The sequence below is a fragment of the Sus scrofa genome, chromosome 14, assembly GCF_054392235.1.
Source record: "Sus scrofa isolate SSC_HxYL_T2T_F1_AM1 chromosome 14, Sscrofa_HxYL_maternal_Yorkshire_Landrace_v2.0, whole genome shotgun sequence".
NCBI classification, from domain to species: Eukaryota; Metazoa; Chordata; class Mammalia; order Artiodactyla; family Suidae; genus Sus; species Sus scrofa.
In genome coordinates this window covers 110,134,520-110,155,773 of record NC_139396.1, presented here as the reverse complement: position 1 = coordinate 110,155,773, position 21,254 = coordinate 110,134,520, and the positions used below count along the sequence as shown (strand labels likewise).

The window sequence follows — 21,254 nt, the reverse complement described above, 5'->3', positions numbered from 1 at the left end:
GAGTTGCTGTCACTCTGGCATAGGCCAGCAGCAACAGCTCTGATTGGACCTCTGGCCTGGGAACCTCCATATGCCACAAGTGTGGCCATAAAAAGGCAACAACAACAAAAAATTACCATGCTAAGTGAAGCTAGTCAGACAGTGAGATACCAACCTCATATGCTATCACTTATATGTGGAATCTAAATAGAGGATGCAATGAACTTTGCACAACAGATACTGACTCACATACTTTGAAAATTCTTCCAAAGGAAACCAGTTGGAGGGTGGGGGGTATGGGCTGGGTGTTTAAGATAGAAATGCTGTAAAATTGGGTTGTGACGATCATTGTACAACTATAAATGTAATAAAATCAACTGAGTTTAAAAAACAATATTTAAAAAAAGAGGATTCAATTTCCAAACAATACAAAGCCAGAGTAAACACTGTGGTGCTGACATACACATATTTGGACCAGTGGAATAGAGTTGAGTGTCCACAAATATCTCTGGTCAATTGATTTTTTTCTATTTAATTTAATTCTTATTTTCTATTAGAGTGTAGTTGACTTACAATGTTGTGTTAATTTCAGGTTTACAGCAAAGTAAATTAACTAAACATCTATGCATTCTTTTTCAGATTACTTTCCCATATTGGGAAATATGGGAAAATATTGAGTATAGTTCCATGTGCTATACAGTATGTGCTTGTTGATTATTTTATGCATAGTAGTGTGTATATTAATCCCGAACTTCTAATTTATCCCTCCGCACCTTTCTTGTTCATTATCCATAAGTTTGGTTTCTGAGTCTGTGAGTCTAAGTTCATTTGCATCATTTTTTTTTAGATTCCACATAAGTGGTATCACATGATGTTTGTCTTTCTCTGACTTACTTCACTTAGTATGATAATCTCTAACTCCATTCCTGTTGCTGCAAATGGCATTATTTCATTTTTTTATTGCCGAGTAATATTCCATTGTATATATGTACCACATCTTCTTTACCCATTGATCTGTTGATAAACATTTAGATTGTTTCCATGTCTTTGCTATTGTAAATAATGCTGCAATGAACATTAGGGTGCATGTATCTTTTTGAATCATAGTTTTCTCCGCATATATCCCCAGGAGTGAGATTGCTGGATGGTAAGGATGTTCTGTTTTTAGAATTTTAAGAAAACTCCATACTGTTCTCCACAGTGGTTGTACCAATTTACATTTCCACCAATAGTATAGGGTAATGTAAATTGGCTCAACCACTACAGAAAACAGTATGTATATTCCTCAAAAAAATAAAAATAGAATTTCACTACACCCTTTTCAGTATTTTATTTTTATTTATTACTCAATGAATTTACTACGTTTTTAGTTGTACAATGATCATCACAATCCAATTTTATAGGATTTCCATCCCACAACCCCAGCATACCCTCCCTCCCCCCAACAGTCTCCTTTGGAAAACATAAGTTTTTCAAAGTCTATGAGTCAGTATCTGTTCTGCAAAGAAGTTCATTGTGTCCTTTTTTCAGATTCCACATGTCAGTGAAAGCATTTGATGTTGGTGTCTCATTGTCTGACTGACTTCACTTAGCATAATAATTTCTAGGTCCATCCATGTTGCTAAAAATGCAGGTATTTTGATCCTTTTAGTGGCTGAGTAATATTCCATTGTGTATATGTACCACATCTTGATCCACTCCTCTGTCAATGGACATTTACTGTTTTTCTTTTTTTTTTCTGTGCCTGTGGCAATGTGGAAGTTCCCAGGCCAGGGATCAAACCTGCACCAGAGGAGCAACCTGAGCCACTGCAGTGACAACACTGGATCTTTAACCCCCTTTGCCACAAGGGAACTCTGTTTGTAGACTTTTTATGATGGGCATTCTCACCGGTATAGTGTGATACTTCACTGTAGTTTTGATTTGCATTTCTCTAACAATTAGCAGTGCTGAACATTTTTTATGCGCCTATTTGCCATCCATATGTCTTCTTTGGAGAAGTGTCTATTTAGGTCTTCTATCCATTACCCATTTTTTATTGGGTTTTTTGTTTGTTTGTTTTTGTTTTTTTAATACTGAGCTGCATGAACTATTTGTTTGTTTTGTTTTGTTTGTCTTTTTGCCTTTTCTTGAGCCACTCCTGTGGCATATGGAGGTTTCCAGGCTAGGGGTCTAAATGGAGCTGTAGCCACTGGCCTATGCCAGAGCCACAGCAACACAGGATCCGAGCCACAGCAACTCAGGATCCGAGGTGCATCTGCGACCCACACCACAGCTCACGGCGATGCCGGATCCTAACCCACTGAGCAAGGCCAGGGATCGAACCCACAACCTCATGATTCCTAGTCAGATTCATTAACCACTGCTCCATGACAGGAACTCCTGCATGAGCTATTTGTATATTTTGGAGGTTAATCCCTTGTAGGTCGCTTCACTTGCAAATATTTTCTCCCATTCTGTGGGTTTTCATTTTGCTGATGGTTTCCTTTGCTGTGCAAAAGCTTTAAAATTTAATGAGGTTCTATTTATTTCTTGTTTGGAGACAGATCCAAAAAGATATTGCTGTGATTTATGTCAAAGAGTATTTTATGTTTTCCTCTAAGAGTTTTATAGTATCCGGTCTTAAATTTAGGTCTTCAAGCCATTTTCAGTTTATTTTTGTGTATAGTGTTAGAGAATGTTCTAATTTAATTTTTTTACATGTAGCTGTCCAGTTTTCCCAGCGCCATTATTGAAGAGACTGTCTTTTCTCCATTATATATTCTTGCCTCTGTTTCTGTAGATTAATTGACCACACGTATGTGAGTTGATCAATTGATTTTTAACATTGGTACCAATACAATTTGTATTAGTGCCTTACAAGTACTAGGGCTGCCTTAAAGTGCCACAGTTGAATGGATTAAAACTACAGAACTTTATTGTCTTGCAGTTTGGGCAGCTATACATTGAGAGGTCAGCAGGGCCATGCTCCCTCTGAAGCCTGAAGGAGAGAACTTCTTGCCTTTTCCTAGCTTTTGGTGGTGGCCATTAATCCTTGGTATTCTTTGGCTTGCAGCTCTATCTCTCCAATTCTGCTTTTGTCATCACATGGCCATCATTCCTCAGTATGTCTTCTCTTTTTTTTTTTTTTTTTTTTTTTGGTCTTTTTGTCTTTTCTAGGGCCGCAGCCACGGCATATGGAGGTTCCCAGGCTAGGGGTCTAATTGGAGCTGTAGCTGCCGGCCTAAGCCAGAGCCACAGCAATGCAGGATCCAAGCAGCATCTGCAACCTACACCACAGCTCATGGCAACACTGGATCCTTTAACCCACTGAGCAAGGTCAGGAATTGAACCCACAACCTCATGGTGCTTAGTCGGATTCATTAACCACTGAGCCACAACGGGAATTCCCCTCCGTGTGTCTTCTTATAGGGACACTGTTTATACTAGATTAAGGGTCCACCTTACTTCAGTATGACCTCATCTTTAGTTACATCTGCAATGACCCTATTTCCAACAAGGTCATATTCTCAGGTACTGGGGGTACCACAACTTTAACATCTTTTTTAGGGCTTCATCTTCATCTTAGGGCTTGAACACCTTCTTGTGAGGAACACAATTTAATATATAACACACCCAGTGAGAAAACAGTCTCTTCAACAAAAGGCATTGGTACAACTGGATACCCATATACAAAGGAACAAAGTTTGACCTCTTCCTCCATACATAACAATTAACTCAAAATGGATCAAAGACATAAGAGATAAAACTATAAGAAAACATTGGTAAATCCTTATGGCCTTGGATTTGATAATGTTTATTTTTTTTAATTTCAGTTATATTTTGAACTCTACAATTTCTATTTCATTCCTTTTTATAATTTCTAACTCTGTATTCTCTATTTGCTATTGATCTTATCTTTCCTTTAATATTTTTAGATGTGGTATCCTTTAACTCTTTGAACAAGTTTAAAGTAGCTGATGTAAAGTCTTTGTCTAGTAAGTCCACTTTCTAGGCATCCTCAGGCACAGCTCCCATTTTTCCACCCCTGTAAGTGGGTCATAATTTCTTTCCTGGTGTATCTTTTTTGTTTTGTTTTTGCTGAAAAGTGGACATTTTAAATATAAAGTGGCAACTGTGGAAATCAGATTCCACACTCCTCCCCCAGATTTTTATTGTTGAGAATTTAGTGACCTTTCTAAACTAATTCTATAGTCTATTTCCTTTGTTGTTGTGTGGCCACTGAAGTTTCCCTTTAGCTTAGTGGTCACCTAAGGATTCAGGTAAAGATTTCTTCACGTACATAGAACCAGTAAGTCTCCCACCTTTGCCAAGGCTGTGTATTCATTCTGGGCTTCACTTTACTACTCAGCCAGGCAATTTACATCTTGGCCTTTGTGCAAGCAGGAAATGGGAACCAAGCCTCAGGGTTAGAGGTGAGAACTTCAGGCCTAAAATGAGCTTGCACACAACCCCACACATGTGCATGGCCTTTCTGCAGTATGTTGGAATTTTCAAAGCCCTTAAGGATATTTTATTCCCAGTTTTTCTTTTAAGCTTTTTGGTTAGCCTGTTGTTTGCTCCAACTGTTATTCACCACCTCATGTAGTCACCATCTTTAAAAATTGCCTCTAAACATTTTATAACAAACAGGAAGCCCTGGGGAGGCCACTTTGTACTGGGGAGCTCCTAGGCCAGACAAATAAAGACAGATTTGCAGTAGGGTCTTCTTAGGAACCACTGGTCAAGTCAAATAATGACAGTTCTCTGGGAGTAAGGCTTTGAAGAAACACCAGCTCTGCTCTACTCTTTCTAGTAGCTGCCAGACTATTGATTTTCACTGTGATTGTGGGCTGTTGATGTTACCGAATCCAAGCTCATACTGATAGGCCAATAAATTGAGAGGTGAGTTGTTGGGGCAAGGAAGATCAACTTTATTCAGGAAGCCAGGGGACCAAGAAGAGAAGATGGTGGATTCCTGTCCCTGAGAACCATCTTGCCTGAGTTAGAATTCAGGCTTTTTTTCCCCCTTCTTCTTCTTCTTTTTTTTTTTTTTTTTTTCCTGCCTCATGTAGTAGCTTTAAGTGAGATCTCAGTTCCTAGACCAGGAATTGAACCCAGGCCACAGTAGTGAAACCACTGACTCCTAACCATTAGACCATGGAACACCTTCAGGCTTCTTTTATACTAAAAGTGGAGAGAGTAAAGTCAAGCTTTTCCTGGTTCCCATCAGCCTCTGGAGAGGATGCGTTCACTTCTTCTTCCCTGCAGTCAGTCACAGATGGGCCTGGTCAGGATGTTTCCTGTGAGCAAAGGCATTTTAGTTTAATGCTCATTGCCTGAGAGGCACAGTTTCCAGAGTTGGGTTTAGGAATAATTTAAGCTTATATGCAACATTCCATTAGTGACTAACCTGTAATAGAATACAAAGTTTCTTCCCTATTACAATACCCCACTGTTAATGGCCATTCTACAGTCTTACGAGAAAAGGGCTAAAGACTGCTCTGACTACTTACAGAATCTTTAGTCAGTCTTTTTTTTTTTTTGGATGTGTCTGCAGCATGCGGAAGTTCCCAGTCCAGGGATTGAACCCCTATCACAGCAGCATCTCAAGCCACTGTAGCGGCAATGCTGGATCCTTATCCTGCTGTGCCACAAGAGAACTCTTGGTCAGTCTTTTTTTTTATCTGCAACTTTTTGAACCTGATAAAACCCTTTAGCACTTTGTTGTCTAATTTTTAATTGAACTGGCATTTTGGTTCCTGTTCCCAATACATTGCTATTTATTTGGACAAAATTAAACAAATGGTTGACCCTTCTCCAGTGACAATGAAATTACCATTCACTTCAGTCGGATAGGTAGACCTGTTCGGAGGCAATCTCATGAAGAGTGGTTAGTAAAAATGCCCAAAGCTTTAATGTAATTGGCCATTACTAGGTCTTTTAGAGCATTTGTAGATTCTCTCACCTGGACAGAGCCCTGGAATGGCCTCCCATACACTATTTCACAGGGGCTTAATTTAATCCCACTTCTGAAAGCCACTGAGGCATGAGGCAAGGCCTTATCCCAAGTTAAATTAGTATTCATCTTCTCAGTTTTCCTTGCTGATTGTGGTCTCTGGGATGAATGTAGTTTCAATGCCTTAATCCAAATCAGGGGATAATTTCCTTAAGGAAGTTTCAACCAATTAAAATTACTGATTTTTTTTTTCTTCCCTTTTTAAGGGCTACGCCCATGGCACATGGAAGTTTCGCTGCCAGCCTACACCACAGCCACAGCAATGTGGGATCCAAGATGCCTCTGTGACCTACACCACAGCTCGCAGCAATGCTGGATCCTTAACCCAGTGAGTGAGGCCAGGAATTGAACCTGCATCCTCACGGATACTGGTTGAATTTGTGTCCACCGAGCCACAACAGGAACTCCCCAAATTACTGATTTTTAAAAATAGTAACTTAAAACTGCCACATGCAAAACAAATGGTCCATAGAATATTTTCCTTTCCTTCTGAAGACTTTACAATGCAATTGTTATCATTAGCCAGTCTTTTACTATTAAACTTAAATGGCCAATTGAGACAAAGCATTTCTGTGGCTGTTTTTCTGCCACAGATTTAAGAGTGGGGGTGGCAGATATTGGGGGTAATATTCATTTAGCCTTCCTCACTTTCTGGGCAGACTTGGCAACTTTGCCACTTCCTGCTGCCTCTTCTTGTCTAATGCTCTGATGACACCCACAGCAATCATCTGTCTCATGTCATGAGCAGCAAAACAGCCCAGAGGAGGATAGTTAGAGAATCTCTCAACACAGATGGGCTTGCCAGGAATCACATCAGCAATGGCAGCATCACTAGATTTCAAGGATTTGGGTAAGTTCCCTGGTGGCTCAGAGGGTTAAGGATCTGACATTGTCACTGCTATGGTGTGGGTCTGATCCCAGGCCTGGGAACTTCCACATGCTATGGGAGCAGACAAAAGAAAAAAAATAAATAAAAATTACAACTTAAAAAAAAAAAAAGAATTTCTGGGGCCATCTTCCAGCTTTTTCCTGGAACAATGATCAATTTCCTTCAGCCCAGCAGACCTGCAAGCAATGTGAGCTGTGTGACACTCCAGCACAGGTACAAACCCAGCATCTAATTCTCCACAGGAGCCTGGATGGTTCCAGATAATCACTTGAGCTATGACGCCAGCTGCTTTCTTTGGTGGGTCATTTTTTTGTCACCAGCCGCATAGCCATGACAAACGTCTTTGACAGACACGTGCTTGACACTGAAGCCCACATTGTCCCCAGGAAAGGCTTGCTCAAAGCTTCATGGTGCATTTCAGACGTTAATTGTAACACTGACTGGAGCAAAGGTGACCACCATGCCAGGCTTGAGATCACCAGTCTCCACATGACCCATGGGGACAGTGCCAATACCAGACCTGACAAATACACTGGCTGGTATTTTGACAAGTCAATTTCTGGGAGAAGTGATCCTCTTGCCTCAGAGGATACTTTTTTTTTAGATTAGGTGTCCCTGCATCCCTTTTTAACAGGATTCAGATTGGCCATGGCTCTCCCTAGGGTGCTGTTAGCATAGGCTTCTGGCCTCACCTTTTCATAGACCAAGGGGTGGGGAAAGAGCTCTCTCTTTTCCTGGGGTTTTCACGAGAGCCATTGAAAGTGTGTTCTGGTGCGACTGAGGTCAAGCTGTCTGGTGAAAATCTTGAAGTCTATCAGAGAGTTAATCAGCTCATTCCGCACTGTCAATTTGACCTGGGGTTCTCATGGCGGGGCATTAGGTGCCTCAAATCCAAGGGAGCCCCTGGGCCTCTTCATTCAGACTGTTCCTCTCTTTCTGACATATGAGAGGCTCTTGACTTTTACCGTTTTGTTTTGGCTTTTTTTTTTTTTTAAATGTTTCACTCTAGGACAATCTGTTTTCTTCCCCAGTGGTGACTTATTGCCAAAAAATTGGTGTTTCATTTTGCAGTCTTTCTTCTGTTGTTTTTCCCGGCTGAACACTTTAAAAGCAACATCTACCAATTGGGAAGTGTTCATTCCAAATGCACCACCTAATCTTTGCAACTTACTCCTAATATCTGAGGCACTTTGCCCCTAAAAAAGCATCAAATTTACCATTCTGATATTTTCCGGGGCCTCAGGATCTGCCTTAGTATGATGTCTATAGGCCTGAAAAATCCTTTCCAAAAATTCAGAGCTCTTCATTTGCTTCGGCAAATATCTTGAAATTCTTTTGCTTTGGTTCTCCTTTTCGAAGCCCTGCCCAGATGCACTGATAAGCCATGCCTTAGTAAGGGCATCCGTCTCTCACTGGGGTCCCAATTTGGTTCAGCTGTGGGTACTGCCAAGTGGGCTCAGATAAGGAGAATCCTTCCTATAAAAGGAGGGTTGCAATCCTTCCAGTAAAAGAAGTCTAAGAAACCCAGCTGGCTGCTTATTTGTTTTTTGTGTTTTTTTTTTTTTTGAGGGTTTGCTTTTTTAGGGCTGCACCTGCAGCATATGGAAATTCCCAAGGTGGGGATCGAATTAGCCAGCCTACACCACAGCCATAGCGACACCAGATCCGAGCTACATCTGCAACCTACTCAGCAGCTTGTGGCAACATCGGATCCTTAACCCACTGAGCAAGGCCAGGGAATGAACCCGAATCCTCATGGATACTAGTAGGTTTGTAACCTGCTGAGCAACAGCGGGAACTCCTGGTCATTTGCTTTTAGCCTCCCACCTGAGATAACAGCAATGGCAATTGCCCTCCCCTGGGAGGGTCTCCAGCATGCCCTGTCGGGTCTTGGATGGTGATACCAGACCAAGTCCCTGTGTCCCTGAAACTAATACTAGATTTTCTAGTTGATTTTAGAAGGAGGGGAAGCCCCAGTGTCAGGAAATGGGGCTGGATAGAAATGGAAGGTGGGGGCAGGGGGACCTATTAGCATAATGTCCGGGGCAGCTGGGACAGCCAGCTCAGCAGAGGAGTCAAGATGGAAGTAACATGTCCTCACTCTCGTTTCTTCCTTTTCTTATTTTCCCTGATGTAATAGCACGAAGTGCTTGCACATAAAGGATTTCATCATTCTTCCCTGCTTCACAAAATAGCTATAGAGTTGGTCAAAAGCCACTGTAAAACCATATATGGCAATTGATTGTCTCTAACCATTAAAAAGGACGATTTTTCCTTGGGCATCAACCAACAGGGATTACAATGCAATTGAAAAGAAACTTGGTTACTTCTGTGCCACAGAACAATTTAAGATAATTATTAAAATTGTGACTAATAGCATTTACCAGGATATACCATAATTTTAGAAGTTCTACATAATTTCTAGAATGTGTATATTTATAACATTTAACCATATAATACAATCCAAGAGGTTTTATCAGGATTTCCTGTTGTGGCTCAGTGGTTAAGGAACCCAACTAGTATCCATGAGGACAAGGGTTCGATCCCTGACCTTGCTCAGCAGGTTAAGGATCCAGCGTCGCCCTGAGCTGTGGTGTAGGTTGCATTTGCGGCTCAGATCCCAAATTGCTATGGCTGTGATGTAGGCCAGCAGCTATAGCTCTGATTCTACCCCTAGCCTGGGAACCTCCATATGCTGGGGGTGAGGCCCTAAAAAGACAAAAAAAAAAAAAAGGTTTTATCACCACTTATTTGACAATGCTTTCCGTGTAATTTAACATACAAAATAAGGCTAATTTGTTTAATATTTTTCTCTCTCTGAGATGGAGAGAAAAAAATAATTTGGCTTATTCCAGGGACCTTTTGGAAAAACTCAGCTAGAGGTTAAATGAACTTCATTTAGAATTTGATCTTTGGGAAGTTTGTCAAAAGTGTCAAAAAGTTTTAGCCAGTGATAAAAGGTCTCAGTGGCAAATACAGATCACTTAGACAAAGAAACTCACACTCTATTACCAAAAGCAGTTGAGTATCTTAAGAAAACTTTGTCCTTTTAGAGAACCATTTTCAGTTTTTGTACCATTTTACTGTTAAAGTTCACTTCCTTAATTAAGTTCAATCTTAGCCGATTTTTTTTTTTTTTTTTTTTTTTTAAAGGGATGCCTGTGCGACATACAGAAGTTCCCGGGCTAGGGATCAAATTGGAGCTACAGTGCTGGCCTACACCACTGTTCACAGCAACACCAGATCCTTAACCCGCTGAGCAAGGCCAGGAATCGAACCTGCACCTTCATGTATCCTGGTTGGGTTCATTACCACTGAGCCACAATGGGAATACCCTATCTTAGATAATCTTGACCGTGCACAAAATTCTTTCAGTGTTCCTCCTCCACAAAACCTTCCACAATTTTCTGTATCAATATTGATCTGTCCCTCATATTCATTTCTATTGAGAAACAACTAGTTCCAGGACAAAACCACTTTTTTTTTTCCTTTAATAAAATGCATTTTCATTCTCATACTTTCTTTCTTGAAAAAACACAATCTGATATATCGGCATAACTGGAATGTTTCCCTTATGATTCTTAATCTCAAAACATTAATCCCTAGTGAAAACCAAGCAAATAATTGTAAACTGTCAGACCAGTGTTTCTGGATTGACAAACTTATGCCTTAGCATTCCCCTCCTAAGAGGACAAACGTAGATAAATTAGACCTGCCCAGCAGTTAAATGTTCTAGTATTTTACCCTATTCAAAGTGACCCAGATAGTCAATCAATTCTCTTCATTTAACTTAGTTTCAAGTTACAAAAATCTGGAGAGACTATTTTAGATAGACATTCCCAAAGCATAGTTCTTCCTATAGAGTTTGCCTAAAACTCTTTATCTCATTTGCCTTTCTTTACTTAAAATCTTTGTCATGTTATTTTTCTTGTTAACAAACTTTATAACAGGAACAAGGTCTTATTTGATTTCTAGTAGACCTAGGTAATAATAAAAGTTGTTTGTTTTTTTGTCTTTTTAGGGCCACACCCATGGCATATGGAGGTTCCCAGGCTAGGAGTCCAATTGCAGCCACAGCTGTCAGCCTACCCCACAGCCACAGCAACACAGAATCCAAGCCAAGTCTGCGACCTACACCATAGCTCACGGTGACACTGGATCCTTAACCCACTGAGCAAGGCCAGGGTTTGAACCTGCTTCCTCATGGATGTTAGTCAGATTCGTTTCCACTGTGCCATGATGGGAAATCCGCAATAAAAGTATTACACTTAATATTGTTGATGGGTCTAAAGACATGTCTACTAATCATACCAACAAGCTTATCTAACATTAATAGCAGATATTAATTCGATAGGAATGTTTCCTAAATCATGTCGACCTGAAATTTGTTCTAGCCAGTGTCTTTTATATTTGAGTATTTGTATAAGTGCTTGACTTCCTTTAAGCCATTTAAATAGAACTCTTTCACAGATTAATTTTGGTGATGCCACACATCTATGACACACCTACAAACAAAAACACAGGGGCCTCTTAGTTCCCATTCTAAAATTTCAGCCATGAATCAGGTACAACAGTATAAAAGCACAAATCGAAGTCAACTGTCTCAATGGCTAAACCCTTTTTACTAACATTTACGGAAAAACACACTTCTCTTTGTAGCTTTTGGTGACTTTAGGAACAAAGAGAAAGCTCTTTCTTCCTGGGGATGTTGACTCTTGTACAAGTTTTTTGTTTTGGGGTTTTTTTCTATTCCTTTCCTTATTTGACATTAGTAAAAGTTTTAAATATCACAAACCTGATTTGGCTGTAAATGGAGAAAGAGTGTCAAAGAAAATGAAGTGAAAACCCAAAAGACAAACGGAAAAGCCTAAATAAACCATCATGTTTGGTCTTGGGGTTTTACATATACCAACAACATAGGAGTCCATAAATGATGTAATTAGCACAGCGAGGTGCACAGGATCCCAGGATAAGCCCGCCTACACCACTTGTGGAGATCCTAATGGGTACTATAGCACACATTGTTTTGGGGGTTTGGGGGGGGGGTTTTCTTTTGTTTTTAGTGCCATACCCAAGGCATATGGAAGTTCCCAGGCTATGGATCAAAGCAGAGCTACAGCTGCCGGCCTACACCCCAGCCACAGCAACGTGGGATCCGAGCCACGTCTGCAACCGACACCATAGCTCATGGCAACGCCAGATCCTTAACCCACTGATCGAGGCCAGGAATGGAATCCGCATCCTCATGGATCCTAGTCAGGTTTGTTAACCCCTGAGCCACAAAGGGAACTCCAGCACACATTGTTAACAATAAAATATTACCTTTTCCTCACCCATGCGTTCATAGCTATAATCAAATCACTTATACAAAATGTACTTCAGAGGACTTTCTTTAGGGATAGTTAAAACATTCCCCACTTTTTCTTCTTTCTATGGCCACACCTGTGGCATACGGAAGGTCCCGAGCCAGGGATCAAATCCAAGCTGCAGCTGGAGCCTATGCCACAGCCATGGCAACACAGGACCTAAGCCTCATCTGCAAACTAGGCCACAGTTTGTGACAACACCAGATCCTTAACCCCACTGAGTGAGGCCAGGGATCGAACTTATATCTTCAGAGAGATATTGGGTCCTTAACCCACCGAGCCACAATTGGAACTCTCAAAGTATTCCCCATTTTTAAAGATAGAAATTCAACACAAGCAAAACACAAACTGCGCACACAAATGCTAACATCCCAAGAAAAAAACAAACCAGTTCACAAATCAAAGTTCAGCAACTCTTTCCTCTCTCAACAGGGTAATTTACTCAAATACCACACAAACTGGTTTATTTCAGAGAAATAGCCCCACACCAAGAGGAAATAAAGTTCTCAGCTTCACATACTGGAGGACTTACCCTACTGTATGGAGTCCATCAGCTCCCCAAAAGTTGACTCCTTTTTCCAACTGCGAAGCCCTGGGGCAGCCAGTGCTACTTTGGGGAATTCTGAAAGGAAGCTCCTCAGGACAAGGGGTCCTGGCAGCCGCTAGGACCTAATCCAAGAATTTTCCAACCGGGCCAGCTAGCCCCGAGTAGCAGGCCTTCCAGATGGCTGCACCAGTATTTGTTATCAAGTCCAAACCCCTGCTGCTCGCCACACGACAGGCCAATATTTTCAGAGCTGGGTAGTTGGGGCAAGGAATAGCCACTTTATTTGGAAAGCCTGCTTGCCTAGTAGATACTGGACTCAGAGAACCATCATATGGTATATGTCAGAGTATATGTCAGAGAACCATCTTGCCTGAGTCAGGAGTCAAGCTTCTTTTATACTAAAAGGGGAGGCGTAAAGGCAAGCATTTCCTGGTTCCCGTCAGCCTCCGGAGGGGAAGTGTCAGTTTTTTCCTGCCTGCAGTCCTTCACAGGTGGGCCTGGTCAGGATGTTTCCTGTGAGCTAAACAAGGGACTTTTAGCTTAATGCTCATTACCTGGGAGGCAGGGTTCCCAGAGCGGCAACATTAGGCATAATTTCAGTTTATGGGCAACATCCATTTAGGGATTAATTTGTAATAGAATACAAAGTTTCTTGCCTATTGGTTTTCCAGACTACAGTGGATTGGAAAAGATGGGGAGAGATGAGAAAAGAATAGAGCAAGTTAAAAACACCACAAAGCTTGTTATTCTTAAAAAGAGAGTTCCCGTTGTGGTTCAGTGAAAACGAGTCTAATATCCATCCATGAGGACGAAGGTTCAATCCCTGGCCTTCACCAGTGGGTTAAGGATCTAGCGTTGCTGTGACTGTGGCGTAGGCCGGCAGCTGCAGCTCTGTCCGATTGGACCTCTAGCCTGGGAATGTCCATATGCCACAGGTGCGGCCCTAAAAAAAAAAAGCTTTGTTTTTAACTTGCTTTATGTAACTCCCTGACTTGCTGTAAGGCGTTGGTTAATTTGAAAAGTTCTGAAAAAAGTTGATTTTTTTTTTTTTTGTCAGTTTTTTCACTATTTTTATGGATTTTTTTTTCTTGCTTTTTAGGGCTGCGCCCACGGCATTTGGAGGTTCCTAGGCTAGGGGTCCAATCAGAGCTACAGCTGCCGGCCTACACCACAGCCACAGCAATGCAGGATCCGAGCCACGTGTGCAACCTACACCACAGCTCAGGGCAACTCGGGATCCTTAACTCACTGATCCAGGCCAGGGATGGAACCTGCAACCTCATGGTTCCTAGTCGGATTTGTTTCTGCCTTGCCATGATGGGAACTGCTGGAAAATTTTTGGAGGTCCTCACTCCACCACTTTCTCTCACATCACTCTTTTTTTGACATCATTCTTGATTGCTTCTTATGAAGGACGTAGAGTTTGTCTGGAGTTGATGCCATGCCCCTCATTGCACAACACACACAGTAAAGAAAAAATGAGAGAAGTATTTATTCGAGAACAGAACACTGCAAGATCAAGTTAAAGGAAGGGGGGCAGTGCTTCTCCAACTCTCTGTGGAGAAGGTCCAGTATTTTGGTTTTCTGTCAGTTTCTTAATCTCAATATAAGAATCTGAGTATCTCATCAGATACCATGTGGTGGTACTTCATGTGACAAGTTTACATGCACTTTACAATGCAAGTTCAACAATCTGAGCTTGTCTATAGCCCATTCCACAGGAATTCTCCACTGATCACGCTCTTGGAGGTTCAGGTGAAGTCAAATTACTGTAAGGGTTTTTAATCACTCTATCTTATCACCAGTGTAACTAAATTTGCAAACCAGCACACTTGAGGTAGCACTTAATTAGGAAGCAATCTTCAGTAAGCTAGCACATGACCTCCGCAACCACATTTGCAAATATGTCTGGAGAACTATACTCAATATTTTGGAATGACCTATAAGGGAAAGATATGTATGTATGTACAGCTGAATGACTTTGCTGCATACCGAAAACAAACACATCGTTGTAAATGAACTATACTTCACTTTAAAAAATGGAAAAGGTGTTCCCACTGTGGCTCAGTGGATTAAGAACTCGACATGGTGTCTGTGAGGATGTGGGTTCCATCCTGCCCTCACTCAGTGGGTTAAGGATCTGGCATTGTTTTGGCTGTGTCATGAGCCTGCAGCTGCAGCTCTGATTCAACCCCTAGCCTGGGAAGTTCCATATGCCACAGGTGCGGCCATAAAAAGAAAACAAATAAATAAATATCTGTATTGATTTTCTCCTAAATTCAGGTATCATGGAAATACGTAATATAAAAGTGAAGATTCCTCATATACCCATAGACACACAGAGTTGAACACTGTTAATATTTGCTATATACACGCTACCAGTTTTTTTAATATGTTTTCTTTGTCAAAATGAACTTATTCTGCATACATACTTTACAAGTTATTAACTTATTAGTACATGATCACTAATGATATATGTACCTTTTCCTCATTCTTTTTTTTAGGCTATGCCCACAGCATGCGGAAGTTCCTGGGCCAGGGATCAAACCTGTGTCACAGCAACAACCAGAGCCATAGCAGTGACACCACCAGATCCTTAACCTGCTACGCCACAAGGGAACTCCCATTTTCCTCACTCCTAACAGCCACAAGGTATTCCATTTCATACAAATGTGATAATTGTTAACCAGTCCTCAAGTGGACATCTAGGCACAAGTCCCATTTTTCAAGCTAAAGCGTTATAATACACAGAAGTAATGTGTGAACTCTTGATTGTGTGCCAAACCTAATAAGCAGAGCAAAACTTGCCATCCAGGTGATTTTTTTTTTTTTTTTTTTTTTTGTCTTTTTGCCATTTCTTGGGCTGCTCCCACAGCATATGGAGGTTCCCAGGCTAGGGGTCAATTCAGAGCTATAGCTGCCAGCCTACGCCACAGCCACAGCAATGAAGGATCCGAGCCGCATCTGCAACCTACACCACAGCTCATGGCAACACCAGATCCTTAACCCACTGAGTGAGGCCAGGGATCCAACCCATGTCCTCATGGATGCTAGTCGGCTTTGTTACCCGCTGAGCCACGATGGGAACTCCAGCGCTTGGGTTTGGATTAGGAGAATTCACAAGTCATCAGAAACCAAACTGAGATATGAGGTCCAGATCCAGCTGAATGGTGGCAAATATTCCAAGCCTGGACACTGGCTGTTCCTGGGTCATCCAGAAACTTGTGAAGCCTATTCTGAAAGAATGCCAGGTAGATGGTGAACAACTAACTCATTCCATACAATATCTTTGCTTCTAATTTCTAAGAACAGGCAACTTCCAGCAAGATAAATAAGCCATGCCATATCTTGGCAAATCATTTCCTTTTTCTTTAATCCAAAATATTAAGCTAAATGCTATTTAGATGTGTTTACCTTTTAAGGTTGACTCACTTGTGGTGGGAAGGAGAGGAGGCCAGGCTTTCTCACCCACTGCCACCCACTGAGCCTAATGTAAGTCTCCAAGTGAGGTCAGACAGCAGCTCCAACAGCCAACACATAGTGGACTCAGTCTCTCCTTGACCCGATTCTGTGTCCAGCAGAAACACTTCTCTGAAACCTCTTTCAAAACTCAAACTGCCTGAGCCGGCCCAGCAAACTTCTCAGTCAGGTTGGTCTGTTATTTTCCCTGAGTCTTATAAGAACATTTTAAGAGAAACATAAAGAACACGTAAGCCAAATTATGGTCCTCCCTTGGAGTGTCCTTGAAGCACTGAGGTGTCTGAAAGCTACGTACAGTTTCTGGGGCAATAATCTCATAGGAAATGTAGCAGGGACACCAGCAATTCTCAAGAGCTCCTTGCTGGCACCAGAAATTATAATGTAAGAGCAGCACATCTGATTCATCAGGGGCCCTCTTCTACCCCCAAGGGTGCTGCCCCTTGTCCCTGCAGAGGGGACACTCAGGAGAGATGCAATGTTTCCATCCAAACAGGAATAAATCCAGGGCTCAGTGTACACATTTCACAGCTTTTTATTGAGATTCCGGAAGGGTCTGCTGGTGGTGGGTGTGCTCACTGCCCCAGGTTGCCCAGGCCTTCTGCTGCGTGCGTGACAGCATTTGTGACTGTGTTGGTCACTGTCTCAGTGACCTCCTTGACCACTTTGTCCCCGGTCTCATGGGCCTTCTTAAAGGCTTCAGCAATGGCTGTCGGGAAAAAAGAAAAAGACACTGTAAACCAACTATAATGGAAAAAATAAAAATCATTAAAAAAAAAAAAAAGAAAGAAAAAAGAAAAAGAATATCCAGGTGATCGAAGTAAACAATTCAAGTCACTCGCTGGGCGGTTATCACCTGGAGTGGCCTGTGGGAGGTGGCAGTCTTACTGGGTCCTGCCCTGGGGGAGGAGGAGCGCATGGGACAGAGGGCAGCACAGTTCCTAGAGGAATGCATTCAAATTTGCTTTTATTTCTCCAAACAGCTTGCTTTTCTTCAACTATTAGTGAGACAGAACCTCTGCTCATGGGTATACTGCCTACTCACGCCTCGGTTTTCTGTGAACTGCCTGTTTATATCTTTTGGTCATTTCTATATTGGGTAATCATTTCTACTACAAGTATTTTTTTCTCAGTTTGTGGTTTTTCTTTCAGTTTGGCTGATAGTATTTTTTTCACTATGGAAAATTTTGAAATTTTATATTATCCAATTTACCTAATATTTCCTTTACGGCTATTGGATTTTCTGTCATCGTTAAAAAGAGCCTCTCCTCTTAAGTTCTCCTGCAGAAATAAAACCCCCAACAAAGGAAAACCAGGAGTTCCCATCATGGCTCAGCAGTTAACAAACCTGACTAGTATCCATGAGGATGTGGGTTTGGTCCCTAGCCTCGCTCAGTGGGTTAAGGATCCAGTGTTGCCATGAGCTGTGACGCATAGGTTGGTGGCTACAGCTCTTATTGGACCCCTAGCCTGGGAGCCTCCATAGGCTGTGGGTACGGCCCTAAAAAGACAAAAAAAAAAAAAAAAAAAGGAAGACCACCAAAACCAGTCCTGGGGCCACTAAACACCAACTTTGCAGAAGAATGAAAGCTTTCATTTGCCCCAATCCTTGTCTGTACTCCTATTTTCTATTCCCAGACTATAAAACCACTTCCTATTCTCTCCCAAGGGCGGGCACAGTCTTTAGAGCATTAGCCTGCTGTGGTCTGCTCTGCCTGGCAAAGCAATAAAGCTATTTGTCTCTCCTTCACCCCCTCCCCTCCAAAAGAGCCTCTCCTCTCCAAGATTATGCCAAAATCTATGTTCTCCTCTATCAATTTATTAATTTCATGTATTTATATTAAGTCCTAATCCATCTAGAATCTATTTTGTTGCAAGGAATGAGGTAAACACATGCTTTGTACCTCGTGATACAGCACACAGAAACCTATAAATATGTATGTAAATATGTATTTGTATGAATACATAATTCTGTGTCCCAGCACGCTGCCTCCGGGTCCTTTGTGATGCTGTCCTCTTAACATTCCATGGAAAGGACTATCTAGATGGATCTTGCTTTTGCAAAGTATAGTCTATGCCCTCAGATGAGCACAGATAATTGTATACCAATTAAAAGGATGCATCATCGGGGTCAGAGTTTGAGCTGATGAGGCAAGGGACAGGCTGCTCCAGCACCCAGCTTTTCTCCCTCCCTCCCTCCTTCCCTGCCCCGACCTTGGCCGTACCTTTCTCTCCAGCCTCCTTGGCGTGCTCCACCACCTCCTTCACTACTCCTTCCACGACATGAGCTGAAAAGATGAGACAAGCCCAGGGTGAGAATATGATGCAAGCCCCTTCTCCCCAGAGCAGTGCCCAGATAGCTCTAGATATCCGGGATGAGCCTCCCGGATACAGTTCCCACCAGGACAGGACCAGCTGGCTCTCAAGAAGGGCCCCCAGCTGGCTTCCTTCAGCCACTGGGGCCAAGGGGCGGGGCTGGCTGCTGGGAGACACGTTGCGTGAGTCAAGCAAGAACACAGGGCCCTCCATGCCCCTGGGCCTGGTGAGGCCTGGAATGCCAACAAGTAGGCTCTCCTGCCATCTGGGAACCTGGAGCCAAGGCTGGGCCTGTTTCCAGGCCACCACGCCTTTCAGGTGAGCTGCTATCCTGCCTGTGGCCTGAAGGAGGCTGCAGCAGGAGGCCACAAGTCAAAGCCTCTTCCAGCAACATCAAGTCCCTCAAGGCAACGGCTCCAGGAAGAGGGAACTCTGCTCTTGGAGGGTGGGGTGTGCTACAACTGCTTCTGATTCTAACTCCTAGAATTAACTCCACTGCTTGGTCCCTCGTCTGTAGGATGGGAATAACACAGCTGTCAGAGAGCCAGTGAAAGATGAAAGCGGACGGTCATCACCAGCGGCAGAGTGAACAACTGGATCACAGACATGCTCGCAGCCATTCAGAAGGAGGACAGCAAACTCAGGCACGAGCTGTTTTTTACAAAATGTCCAACAGGTGGGGCCTGCATCAGCCTCCTTGCATCCAGGGCGGATGTACAAAAAAGGGTTTCTTCGGACTTTAAAGAAATTAAAATTATCCTTTGTGTAAACCCTGGGAGCTGGCTTTGAACGGAATCAGACTTGGTGGTTTCGTAAGGGAGAAAGCTTTAAAGCTTTAAAATTATGGTGAAAATAAAAACCCATTTTCCTTTTTCTGTATAGGATACTCAGAATAGACCGTTTTAATACAGAAAGGGGAAAGCCCCCCCCCCGCCCCCCCCCGCGCTTGGTTTGCAGAGGGAAGGATTCAAGCCATCAGCTGCTCACCTAGCACCCTAACTCCCCTCCTGCCACCAGGGGCCTCCTCTGAGCTGCTCCCTCCGGGCCTCAGCCACAGACCCCAGAATGGGTCAAGCTCAACTGGCAGAAGAGATCTGACAAGGAGGTTTGCTTGGGGCAGTGGATCCTTCATGGCTCCTCCCCAAGCTGCCCTCCTCAGTTTCCATGGCCCCCACCTCTATCCTGTCCCTATAGGGCCGATTGGCCCCCGCTCCCCATGGGACCAATGCCTGCCCCAAATCTGCTGGGATCTGCTTCACACAGGCCCTGTCGAGTCTGTCCTGATTCCCCAGTGGGAGGAAAGGCTCAGGTGGACAGGAGCCTCAGGGGCCTTACCAGCTTCCTCAGTGGCCTTCTCAGTGCGGTGGGCCAGACCCTCAGCAGCAAGCTTCCCCAGGCCTCCCAGCATTGTGCGGTGACAGGTAGTGATCAAGCAGGATGCTGGGTCCTGGACCAGAGTGCTTTTATAGATGCCTCTGATGCCTGGCTAGGCTCTGGGGCATGAGTCCTCACCCCATTGGTGAGTCAGAGAAGCTGGCAGGAGGAAGAGGCTGGGTGGGGCTGCCTCAGCGCTGTGGCTTGGGCAGGACCCCTCTGGCAGCCTAAAACCCCATACTCTGGATCCTAGGACCCTGTGAGGGGCAGGGACAGGGAGCAGGGCAAGGCTGGATAATGAGTGCTGGGACATGCTTTCCCCCCCCAGAGCAAGAGGTCTGAGTGCCCTACGGGAAGAGAGGCATTTGGGGCTGCTAGCCCCCTGGGCACTGGTGTGTACCCAGACAAGGCCCAGGACTTCCAGCTCACTGCCCAGGGTCCCTCAGGCGGCCTAATCAGGAGCTTAGGGTTTTATGGGTCTGGAGACCTGGGTGGCCCTTCAGGTCAGGAACACAAGTGGAGTAGGGGCCATGCCCTCCCCATTCCCAAGTACCTCAGCTCGGCAGAGTGGCTGCACAGCATCCACTGGACAGTTGGGTTGGGGATCTAGGTTGTGCCTGGCCCACGGCAGAAGAGGACACAAGGTTGACCAGAAGCCTAGTCATCCCTGGCTTCCATCACCTGGCTCTCACACATGGGAGCACCTGAGTGGCCCTGCACTGGGCTGGGGTTGGGGAGCCAGCACACAAGGGCACCCAGCCCTCCCTGCACTTGGGGCCTGGCCTCTCAGGGGAACTCTGTGAAGTCAGCAGTGCCCACCCAGGAGGTCCTAGAGGAGTAGATGGAGGACCCCACCCCCACCTGGGGAGGAGCTTCTGGCCCTAGCAAGAGTTCCCCAAAAGAGCTGTACCAATCCCTGACTCATCACATGCTTAGGGAGCCAGGCTGCCTCCCGAGTTACTCAGGATGGAGAGAGATGCCTCAAGCCACGTGCCACACGCTGCTTCCCTTAGTCACTAGCCCAACTTAGCCTCAGTTTCCTCATCTATAAAATGGGGACAGCCATGCCTTCCCTGGCCTTGTCACTGATACTTGGTGGGATCATGCAGGAAAACTCTTGGTAAACTTCCATCCCCACCCCACATCGCTGTTGTACTAGGGAGGGGCTGCTTGAGGGAGCCCCACCAGCCAGTGGGTGAGCAAAGAGTGGCAGGGGTTTGAGGCTGCCTTGGAGTGAGAGTGCTGGGGGTGTGACCCCCACTGGCCAGGAGTCATGGAGCGAAGGCCCTCCCAGGGCCCTGCTCATGC

General features: G+C 43.8%; 1 protein-coding gene and 1 pseudogene across 1 annotated transcript; both read right to left on the bottom strand.

The window, feature by feature from the left end:
- Nucleotides 1–6,621: 6,621 nt before the first annotated feature.
- LOC146396932 (elongation factor 1-alpha 1 pseudogene) lies at nucleotides 6,622–7,282 on the bottom strand (annotated as a pseudogene).
- A 9,493-nt stretch (nucleotides 7,283–16,775) lies between these two features.
- Nucleotides 16,776–20,092, bottom strand: FAM25A (family with sequence similarity 25 member A). The gene is made up of 3 exons (XM_005671181.4): nucleotides 19,908–20,092; nucleotides 18,482–18,544; nucleotides 16,776–16,965 (listed from the first exon to the last, which is right to left on the bottom strand). Exons 1-3 carry the CDS (start codon nucleotides 19,978–19,980, stop codon nucleotides 16,832–16,834), a joined length of 270 nt encoding a protein of 89 aa, XP_005671238.1. The 5' UTR covers nucleotides 19,981–20,092; the 3' UTR covers nucleotides 16,776–16,831.
- Between the last annotated feature and the right edge of the window lie 1,162 nt (nucleotides 20,093–21,254).

Excerpts from the sequence above, each read along its gene's own strand:
- FAM25A (XM_005671181.4), bottom strand. The coding sequence starts at position 19,980 with ATGCTGGGAGGCCTGGGGAAGCTTGCTGCTGAGGGTCTGGCCCACCGC. Across the intron at positions 18,545-19,907 it reads GAAGGCCACTGAGGAAGCTG|CTCATGTCGTGGAAGGAGTA; the intron begins GTAAGGCCCCTG and ends TCATCTTTTCAG. Across the intron at positions 16,966-18,481 it reads CAAGGAGGCTGGAGAGAAAG|CCATTGCTGAAGCCTTTAAG; the intron begins GTACGGCCAAGG and ends TTTTCCCGACAG.